Source organism: Festucalex cinctus, chromosome 7 (genome assembly GCF_051991245.1).
Source record: "Festucalex cinctus isolate MCC-2025b chromosome 7, RoL_Fcin_1.0, whole genome shotgun sequence".
In the NCBI taxonomy this organism is placed as follows: Eukaryota; Metazoa; Chordata; class Actinopteri; order Syngnathiformes; family Syngnathidae; genus Festucalex; species Festucalex cinctus.
In genome coordinates, this window is record NC_135417.1 from 6,650,331 (window position 1) to 6,661,298 (window position 10,968).

At 41.8% G+C, this 10,968-nt stretch overlaps 1 protein-coding gene across 2 annotated transcripts; it reads left to right on the forward strand.

The window, feature by feature from the left end:
• Positions 1–843: 843 nt before the first annotated feature.
• Positions 844–10,768, forward strand: paqr6 (progestin and adipoQ receptor family member VI). 2 transcript variants are annotated; one of them, XM_077527415.1, is made up of 8 exons: positions 844–1,073; positions 4,977–5,206; positions 5,960–6,087; positions 6,990–7,195; positions 8,041–8,167; positions 8,759–8,855; positions 8,984–9,128; positions 9,776–10,768. In XM_077527415.1, the coding sequence occupies exons 1-8, from the start codon at positions 1,028–1,030 to the stop codon at positions 10,033–10,035; spliced, it is 1,239 nt and encodes a 412-aa protein (XP_077383541.1). In that variant the 5' UTR covers positions 844–1,027; the 3' UTR covers positions 10,036–10,768. The 2 variants fall into 2 exon arrangements, with proteins under 2 accessions (XP_077383541.1, XP_077383542.1); XM_077527416.1 differs by lacking the exon at positions 844–1,073 and adding an exon at positions 1,993–2,133.
• Positions 10,769–10,968: the final 200 nt, after the last annotated feature.

Consider the following 10,968-nt stretch of genomic DNA (forward strand, 5'->3'; position numbering starts at 1 on the left):
TGGTTCACAGTTGAGTTCACTATTTATTTTTAAAACATGGCGATAAATAACTTCTTTTTTTTTTTTAAACATAACAGTCAAAGATACTCAAACTTTATTCATGCACCTGGCGTGTACAGTATCTGTATCTCCGTATGTAAACATCTGTTTTTTCGAAGCATGACCCTTCCAGCTGACGTCACTGCTTAGCTTCCCGAAGGGCAAACATCCCATAACAAATGAATGTAGAGAGCTTGATTTTCAACAAGCGTTTTCGTTCCAAAGTGGGAAATATGTCAAGTGTCACAGAAAAAATTTCCCGAGTAGGACACTACATTACTACGAATAATTGAAATCAGCCATTTGGAGCCTCCAACTACAAAAAAAGGAGTTTGTTGGAGGGCGAAGTGGAAGCTTAAGGTATGTTGTTTTTGCTTGAAACAGTACTAAGGTCACTACTTTCATGGTGTAAAAGTTGTCATTCATAAAATCGTTTGTGTCCGGATATACTCGTCTTGCTGTATATCGAAGTTTTCAAGCTATCATAGCTTGCTAGCTGCTAACAAACAAATGCCCTCCACTTAAAGGGGCGCGCTTAAACGTGACGTCACACTGGAAGGGTCTATATGCAATCAAGCAAGCGTTTGTGACACGTTGCCTTGAAATAACTCGATTTGGGAGTTTTTCGAGTTGATGTGTTCACTTTTTGTAGCCTTCTTCAGTTTATTTGGGAAACAAAGAAAGAAAGCCTGAGCCTCTGCTGTATCTTTTGTTCTCGCTCTCACTGGCTCTCGGCCTCGCGCACGCACGCGCGACCTAGCCAATCCTGTGACCGCGTGCGCGCTCCCGTGTGCCAGCTGGGACGGAGCCTCAACCTGGCTGGCACCGCTTTTCTGTTGCTCCTTTTATTTGGTTTGTGTTGGGCAAACGCACCACGCTCGGAGGAACAATTCGCAATGACTTGAAAAGTAACTTTTATTTTTTTTTTTTATTTTTTTTTTTTTACGTGGGAAGGCTCCCATTATATTGTCAACAAAGACGCCGAGAGATGTCGTCCACGCAGAGGTCCTTGCTGGCCTCTTTGGAGTTCATGTGTGAGTTTTGTTTTCATTCTATTTCCTTACGTAGACCGCAGTTGTTGACAAAATGTGTCAATCCTGTCAAAAAAGAAAAAACAAAGTAGTACTCTGGCACCATCTTGTGGCCACGTAATGGCGCCTGATTTGGATGCACCTTTCTGTGCCTGTGAGTGTACTGTAACAGTTAATATTTTTGTGTCAGTGTGCGATGTGATCGGGTCGCTTGCAGATGACTGCTACTACAATAAACGAAAACTGAAACCACATTTTATGTTTACCAAACTAACTATAATGATATCAAAAATGTCTTTGTTTTTGTTTTTGGTAATGAATTGAATGCATGAGCCTTTGGGGATGATTTGAAATGTGATTTGAAGTCGATTTATTTTGATATTAACCGGAATCAGGACGATTGAAAATGTGTCACACAGAAGTGACATCATCTAGAAGCAGCCAATAGAAAAGCAGCAAAAGATGACGTCACTCCCATGGTGGTTTTTGATTATTTAGCACAAGTAATACACCTTTTTAAAAAAAATTAAAACTAATACTTAAACTAACTAAAACTAAACTAAAACTAAGCATTCATCAAATAACTAAAACTAATAAAAACTAACAAAACCACCCTGAAAACTAATAAAAACTAACTGCGCTCCGTATCCGTGACGTCACCGCCCGCCCACATACCAAGGCAACGCCAACCAACATGTTGTGGAATTCCAGGAAGGCGTGCACGCGCATGTCTCCTCTCTCTCGCTCGAGTAGCCGCGCGTGGGCGCGCACGCACGTGGCCCGTGTTGTTGTAGTAGCCGCCGCCTCGACGACTGCGTCCCGCCGACTATGCGTCACGTGTGTGTCGACCGCGCTTCCCATTGGGCGATTTGGAGACAGCGGGGAGGGGCCGAGGACGAAGCGAATGAGGCGTGGAGGGAACGGAGACGACCTGACGAGACGCGACGTTTCCAAATTAAACAAAAGTGAGAAGAAGACGAGCGGAACGAACCGCTTTGCGAAGACGCCTTCGAGTTGGTGGTTGTTTGGGCAGCCGTCACGCCGATGGCCGCCGACAGTCGCGGTAAGTGGACGCGGAAGTGATTCGTGGACACAAATCAAATGATGAAGGATGCTCGGTTAAGCTCAGCTCGCTTCCTGTGCTCAAAAGTTTTGAGTTTGTCTTCTTCCTTCGTTTTAAAGTCGCCTGCACAAAAGTCGAGTTGGCTTGCGTGGGACAATTGAGTTTCGAGGCGTCGTGATCAGGAATCACGTGACAAATTGAATCGAATTAGTCAACATAGTTCCAACATTCTTTGAGCACTCCCATTTTTTTTTTTTTTTTTTTTTTTTTTCAAATTCCACCTCCAAACAGGTTTTGGAGCTCGAATTAGTGCTCCAGTTGCTCACAGTTCAAACGGTTTCTGGTGACATTCGTTAGTTTTGTTTAAAAAAAATAAAAAATAAAATGCAAGTCCAAAACGTTTAATGTCTGAAAACTGCAGTCACTTGTCACCAAAACTGATGTGGACATCTTCTTATTTAAACCTCTGAAAATATATCATAGCAATCGGCCCCATATTTTGGATTTGATGGACGTTTTAATTACGATTTTTCCTCTCCATACACGAATTTACACATTTGTCTTTTATTGAAATGTTTTAACTTATTAGGGATAGGCCTAGATAAGTTTTCATCTTCTTACTACTTGCTTTCAACATGTAAACTATCACTAATGATTGCGTAAGTTTCTTCTTTCCTTTACATTTTTTATCTGCTACTTATGTTTATATGTTCAACAAACAACATTTTATTTTATTTTTTTTTAAGTTGAAGTGGACATGTGGAGCGATATCCACATCTATTTTGATGACGATTGGTTTCAGACTGATTTTTTGGAACATTGAGCTTTTTTTTATATATATTTTTAGTTGGTTTATTGAACATAATGTAAAAGTATTAAATAAAAGTTGAAGCTAAAACATTTTTTATCAATAGTATCATAGTTTTTTTTGTTCAAAAAGGAGTAAATGATGATACTATTGATGAATTTTTTTCTTTTCTGTCTTTTTTTTTTTTTTACATTGCATGCTTTCGGCTGTCTTGTGCATTCTTGTGCTTTTCACACAGCTGCACTGATGATGCAATCATGATTTATGTCTTGAAGATTTTTTTTTTCAATTTTAACTATAAACACTGTTTTGATAACAATTGCGCTGATGCAATGTGACTTCAACTCTGGGGGGGGGGGAATCTAAGAATGTTGACTTGGTTGCTCGGATGCAAACAAGCTGAGTTGAGGGACGGTTGAAGCAGGCGTCAGCTGACCTTTTTTTGTGTCACTCGTCTCTGAAACGAGCTCGAGGCGCGTTCAGTTGTCAGCGCTTGCGTAACATGTCACAACTTTCATGTCTGGAAATGTCAACACGGGCCCGTGCAGGTGAGGACGAGGAGGAGGAGGAGGAGGAGGAACACCTTTACGCAAACTTGGCAGAGCGAAGGCCCTAAAAGGGAACTAACGCAACATAACGCTTGTTTTGTTTTTGGCTCAACATTGGACACATTACTAGAAAACACCTCCCACTTTTCTAACTCTAGGAAAAAAAAAAAAGTATTGAAGACATCAAGTTGATCTTTTACTCTCTGAACTGTTCCACATTTTTCTCATATATGTTCTCTTAAAAAAAAAAAAAAAGTCAACATTTTTCTATATCAGTCAAAAGATTATAACTAAATCTAAATAAAAATGACTTGTTAAAACTAGCACTGCTTTCAAGTGGCATTTTCATCCGAAGTGGTCGAATTGCAAGCGAGTCTTCATTTCCCGTCATTCAAATTCCTCCTGGGCTCGGCGGGCGGACATTTTGTTTGTGTGCTTATCAATGCGGCAGCTTGTGTTGGTCCGCACAAAGACGACTTTTGTCAGCGACAAAAGAGGTCAGGACCGGAACCTGGTCCGGGAGGGGGGGGGGGGGGGGGGGGGGATCCCGAGAGGCTCGCTGCTGCCGGAGATGCGAGCAAAGTGGATTTTGCTGCACGCTATCATCATCATCATCATCATCATTTTTATGATTTATTGTTGGGCAGTATGAAAGCAGGACCAGGGTTGTTATAGTTTTGGAATTTTCATTTTAGTTGGTTTTGATTTTGTTTTGACCTTTTTTCTTTTCTTTTTTTAAATTGAGTTAGTTTTAATTAGTTTTCTTGGTGGTTTTGTTAGTTTTTATTAGTTTGAGTACGGTAATCTAATAAATGCTTAGTTTTAGTATACTTTTAGTTAGTTTCAGTGTTAGTTTTATTTTTTTATTATTATTTTTTTTTAGTTTTAGTTAACTAAAATAACCTTGGACAGGACTGAGCTTAATAATGGAGTTTATTTTGGATGTAATTCCATTGTTGACCAATAGATGGCGTCAGGTTAAATTTTGTTTCAAACGGCATTTAAAAGAAGAGCAGAAAGAGGAAGTGACCTACTTCAAGCTCCGTTTAATTTTAGCTGACAGGATTTTTGAATGTCGACTCCTCTTCAGTCCTGTTTTTTACGACTACAGCTGTCGCGTCAACTTGATAATGTACGTCTTAGGGCATGTCGTATATTATCAGATTATACGTTTGTTAATTTGGTCATTACCTACTTCCTCAGCTCAGGTGATGTCATCATCAGTCGACAGACACAAAGTAGAAAAATTGCTTCCTAAAGGAACTAATTGTACATGAAAAATAATGAAGTTGCGCCACAAGGTGGCGACAATGAAACCCATTATCGTAAAGCATCAACACCTCACGTCTAAAACATACACATTGATGAAGCGCTCATATAATGTGACATAAATGACTGACTTGAGAAATTGACATTGACGAAGACGCCTTTGTGTTTTCAAGTTAGCAGCTAACGGTGACTTGTCCCACCCCCCCTCCATGTTGCAGTGTTCCCCGTGTGGCGGGGGCTGGGAGGTGGCGTGGGAGGAGGCGGCTGGGGGCGCTGCCTGCTGCGGTGGGAGGCGCCCACCCGCTCGGACGCCGCGTCCGACTACCCCGTCTGGCTGCTCGTCTGCCGCCGGGGCCGCGCCCGCCTCGGCCAGGTTGTGGTCGGATCGCCGGCCGCCGTGCTCGGCCTCAAACTGCCGCCGCTCTTCGATGCCCATCAGGTGCCCAAAGTGAGTCGGATGGCAATGTTTGTTTTAAAATCATTTACTGCCAAAAACGTATAAATACGTTCTATTTTAAATGTTTGAAGTGTCCCAAAGACAGATTTAGATTTAGAGCATAGAGAATGTTTTGATGCGGTTGAAGCAATGGTAGTAATTACAAACACGGCCAGCAGGTGGCAGGAGAGTATAAGAGATCAACCAGGCCAATGTTGCAACAAGCTCTTTTTGCCAGTGTTTTCACCAGGAATGTGAATATTGATGAAATTTAGCCATATTCTAATTCTAATTGCTGCAAAACTGAAACAGATAGAAATCTACTTTTTTTTTTTTCCTGATGAATGAAGAGACTCTAATATTTCTTTTGGTAGGTTAGGTTCCATGTTTTATAGAAATAGAAGATAATATTCTGGTCAAACTCAATAACTTGTACTTTGACGAGTTCCTAGTCACCCAAAATGAGATGCAAATTTCAAAGCGGTATTCTCGACAGGTGGGCAGGGCTTCACGGCCAAGAGTTTTTTTGTGTACGTCATCTAATGTGGGTGAGTCTTGATGGTCATTTTTGAGAATTCTCGGGACGGAAACAAAAAAAATTGCCATTTTCAATCGACATCAATTTGAAATTGGGTGGAATTATAAATCCGTAAAACACACTCACATTCAGAAAATCGGCCATTTTGCTTTGAAGCTGTCAAAATCCCAACGGGGAAGTGTGGGCGTGGCCGCGCGTAATGACGCCAGCGCCGTTTTGCTTCCCAGGTGTTCCGCGAGGACGGCATCCTGTCCGGCTACCGACACCCGCGCAGCTCGGCGCTGGACTGCGTGCTCAGCACCTTCCACATCAACAACGAGACCGTCAACATCTGGACGCACTTCCTGCCGACGTGGTGCGTCTGTGTGTGCGTCACGTGCTTTTGTTTGTAACTTTGAACATACTTGGAGCAGAAACTCATACAAACTTGAGCGGACAAAAATACTCACTGGCTTATATTGTCTGCAGTGTGGGAGCAACAAAATGTGATACTGGATGATGCTAAAGGCTTTTCTTCTTGCTGTTAATTACGCTAAATGTCCTTCAGTAGAGCTCAGTGCTGCCCCCTGTTACGGCACAATGTGGTATTACACCGAAGGCATGAAAGTAACTTGGAAAAAAATTCAAATTTAGCCCTTAGCTAGCGCGAGCGCTTGTGTTAGCGCTTGTGCAGTTGTGGGATTATCTCTTGGCTTTTTCGCCATCTTTTTTTTTTTTTTTTTTCCTTCACATCCACTGTATGATGCTAAAGGCTCTTCTTCTTGCTGTTAATTACGCTAAATGTCTTTCAGTAGAGCTCAGTGCTGCCCCCATGTTATGGCACAATGTGGTACTACACCGAAGGCATGAAAGTAACTTGAAAACAATGCAGGGAGTCCTCGAGTTGAGGCATTTCGACTTTACAGCGGTTACGCCCGGTCCACCATTTTGGCTCGTCGACGGCTATTTTTGGCTGCTGGTCCACCATTTTGGCCGCAGTGTTTTCCACTCTTTAGCCCCTTTGTTTCCGCTATTTAGCCCTTAGCTAGAGCTAGTGCTAGTGCTAGCGCTTGTACACTTGTGGGAGTATCTTTGGCTTTTTTGGCCCCCTGGTCCGCCATTTTGGTTGCAGTGTTTTCCCCTCTGTCCGCTGTTTAGCTCTTAGCTAGCGCTAGCTCTCCAGTACTCGCTTGAAAATGTGCAATATTGCTTGTGTAGGAATGACGCAACAGCACCTCTTGAGGTTTAACTGCCAACGTGTGTGTGTGTGCGTGTCAGGTACTTTGTGTGGAGGCTGGCGTCGCTGTGCTCCAGCTCGAACCTGGCGAGCGACAGCTACGCGTGGCCGCTGCTGGCGTACATGTTGTTGGCGTGCGTGTACCCGTTCACCTCGTGCTGCGCGCACACCTTCAGCGCCATGTCGTCACGCTCGCGGCACATCTGCTACTTCTTCGACTACGCCGCCATCAGCCTCTACAGCCTGGGTGGGTGAGACCACGTCTTGACCTGACACAAACGTTCCGTTTGCTGCACCGTGGACTGCCAAGCCTGCTGACTGATACACATTTGTTACAGTTCAATTTTGATATTTGATACATTTCGCCAGAATAACACAAATTAAAAAAAAAAAAATCCTCTAAAGTGGTGGAAATATATTATCCACAAGTACTTGCTAGATCACGCAAATGTTACAATTTACCAAGGCTATTTTAGTTAGCTAAAATTAACGAAAAAAGCTAAAACTAAAAAAAAACAAAACGAAAATGCTAACTGAAGCTACATTTTATGTTTACAAAACTAACTATAATTATAGCAAAAATGTTGTTTGTTTTAGTCTTTGGTAATTAATTTTATGCATGAGCCTTTGGGGATGATTTGAAATGTGATTTGAAGTCGATTTATTTTGATATTAATAGGAATAAGGACATTTGAAAGTGTGTCACGCAGAAGTGACGTCATCTAAGTAGCAGCCAATAGAAAAGCACCAAAAGATGACATCATCCCCATGCTGTTTTTTTAAATATTGCACACAAGTAATACACATTTAAAAACAAAAAAAATATAATATATATATATATAAAAATATATAAAAAATATTAATAATTATTAAATAACTAAAACCAATAAAAAAAATTAACAGAATCACCCTGAAAACTAATTCAAACTAACTCCATTTTAAAAAAACAAACTCAATTGAAAAATTGCCAAACTATAATGCGTGTCGGAATGAAGTGTTTCACTGTGGCCCCCTTATGGGCCGCAAGCGGTACTACCAGATGCGAATTTACTGGTGCAATTGTCATGTTTCCTTTTTTTTGTTTTTTCCCAGGCAGCGCCATCTGCTACGGCTGCTATGTGATGCCCGACGTGTGGCTGAACGGCTGGCTACATCGCCACTTTGTGCCCATCGCCGTGGGCAACAGCTTGTTGTGCACCAGCCTCTCCTGCTACTCGCGGTCAGAACAAAAAAAAAACAAAAACCTCATGCCGCCACCGCCGCCTTTTCAAAACTTGCCGTGCGAGATGCGAGATGAAACCGGTTCAACCGGTGTGTTTGCCGCCAGGATGTGCGTTCACGTTAGCGGCAAAACGCGTTTCACCTTTTTTTGTTGTTGTTTTTTGCTTCCTCAAAAATGGAGCTAAGTAAATGAATGAAGCTAAGTCGAGTAGGACTGTCCCAAATAATTGTTTTTCTCCCCATTAATTATTATCCACTATCTTTACAATTAGTCGATAGTCTAACAATTAATTTGTTCAACTAATCTACCGATTTTATTTTTGAGTTGATGTGATGTAGGGCTGATCAATGATGGAAAAAAGTAATTATATAAAATAAAAATAAATAAAATAAAAATATAAACATATAGATAGATATAATAAAAAATAAGAATAAATAAAAATATAGTAATTATTATTGTTTTTATTATGCAGCGACATTGTTGGTGTAAGCAGTTGCACATCAGCAGGAACTCCCCCCCCCCCCCCCTCCCCCCCCCCAAATGCTTCAACGTACGTGTTTTTGTTTTGTTTGTTTGTTGCGTGTGCAGGTTTGTGGAGGTCCACTTCCCTCAGAGAAGCAAAGTGTTGCGCACCGTCGCCTTCGTGGTGCCCTTCATCTTTGACAGCTTGCCCATCTTCTACCGGGTTCGCATCTTCCACCTTTGCTACGCTTTTCCACGCCAACTTGTCGTATTTCTTTTTCGTAGTTTGGCCTCGGCGGAGGTCTTTCAGTTGCTGACTTCGTTGCGCTTGTTGACGTGTGCGTTTTGTAGCTCCTCCTGTGCTGCGGGGGGCGCTGCAGCCCGAGCGAGGCTCTGCTCAGCCACGTTTACCAGCTGACCTTGGCCTTTCTCACCTGCTTCCTGTTCGCCTCGCACCTGCCCGAGAGGTTGGCGCCGGGACGCTTCGACTACTTTGGTACGTCACACGTTGTGGACTTTTGAAATTTTTTTATTTTTGTTGACACAGTCAAACCTCCGTTAAATTAAATTAAAAAAAAATTATTAGTATGTATGTATATATATATATATATTATGTATTTATTTATGTATTTATTTATTTATTTATTTATTTATTTATTTATTTATTTATTTATTTTATAATATATTATCACTTTCATATATTTGCATGGGGTGTAGCACCACATTGTGCCATATGGTGGCAGCACCATGCCATTATGTATTCGTTTGTCAAAGGTATTCTTTCAAACTGTAATGGCAAAGACACGCCACTAGATGGTGGCATTGCTTTGAGTTTGCCATCAGAAGTCAAATTCCAACTGAATATGTTTGCATGTTACATACTTGTAGCTACTCGAAAGTAAGTCGATTGTCGACTAATATGATGTCGTTGATAATTTTTCTTAAATTACTTTGTGTGCCAAAAAAAAATAAAATAATCCCTCCATCCGCAGTTACGTAGGCCCCACCCCCCAACTCTTTCATCCAATCATGTAGGCTACTGTCAACTTCACGGTTGCAACATGCTACTTGGCCATAAGCACATCTATACGTGGGCACTGTGTTATGATTATGTTTATTACAATTCACTGTTTGTGTGTGCAGGCCACAGCCACCAGCTGTTCCACGTGTGCGCGGTGGCGGCGACGCACTTCCAGCTGGAGGCGGTGCTGTGCGACATGAGGTCGCGGCGGGCGCGTCTGGAGGCGGCGGGGGCGGCGCCGTCGCTGCCCGCCACGGCCGGCGTGCTGGCGCTGGGCCTGGCCCTCAACTTGGCCGTCGTCGCCCTCTTCAGCGCGCCGCTGCTGCCGCTCCGGCGGGCGCCGCGGCAACCGGCACCGCCCGCCGACGGCAAGGACCCGTGAGTTGTGTTGACTGGGATGAGGAGGTGGCCCCCTGGTGGCGACTGACAAGGTTTACAAAAACAAAGAAAATCTTCCAGGAAGTGCTGACAGGCCAGTATACGTTGTGGCCAGCAGGAGGTGCTGGTCACTTTAAACACTTTTTAGCATTTCAACGTGGCTTTTTTTTTTTTTTCTAATATATATAGCAGCATCCACACCTCAAGATGTCTTTGTGATGACACTGATGATGACGTGCTGCCATTTTGCATTGGTGGCTTTGATTGTTGGTCCGTTTGGAACATACAAACATGCTAACGCTATAGCAAACATGCTAACACTATTGCGAACATGCTAACGCTATCGCCACTGATTTATATGTGGATAGCCGAAAGGCCAAGACTTTTGAGGTGGCGAGGCTGCCATATTGCTCCTCCCAAGAAATGTTTCTTGCCATACCATCCTATACTTTTAATTTACAGTATCCAAATTGGAGAATATTTGAGACAGTATACGAGTAGAAACAGCATGATTTATGCTGTTTTAAAGTTATTAAACATAAACAAGAGGACTTCAGACATTTTACAACTTACCTTGAATACATGTATAAACTATATGCGTAATGATGTTAGAATTTTTGTTTTAGAATTATGAATGTAATTCAACAAAAGATGCCTCTGCCAAATCTATTATTGGGGTCGAAGGAATTGAGCCATAAAAGAAAAGGGGGTCTTTAAAAAATAAAAAATAAAAAATACACATACCGTCCACTTATTATCATTATTATTATTATTCTTTTATTTTATTTTTTTACTTGTTAAAAAAATAGTGACCGGCACAAATACATTTTTAAAAAGATTTTTAGCCATCATAATCTTAAAAAAAAAAAAAAGGATAATTTCAAATTTTGAAAATACTAATTTAAAAAAATCAAGTCTGTAGAAAGTTTTTTGTTTT

Excerpts from the sequence above, each read along its gene's own strand:
- paqr6 (XM_077527415.1), top strand. The coding sequence starts at position 1,028 with ATGTCGTCCACGCAGAGGTCCTTGCTGGCCTCTTTGGAGTTCATGT. Across the intron at positions 8,168-8,758 it reads AGCCTCTCCTGCTACTCGCG|GTTTGTGGAGGTCCACTTCC; the intron begins GTCAGAACAAAA and ends TTGCGTGTGCAG. Across the intron at positions 9,129-9,775 it reads GGGACGCTTCGACTACTTTG|GCCACAGCCACCAGCTGTTC; the intron begins GTACGTCACACG and ends TTGTGTGTGCAG.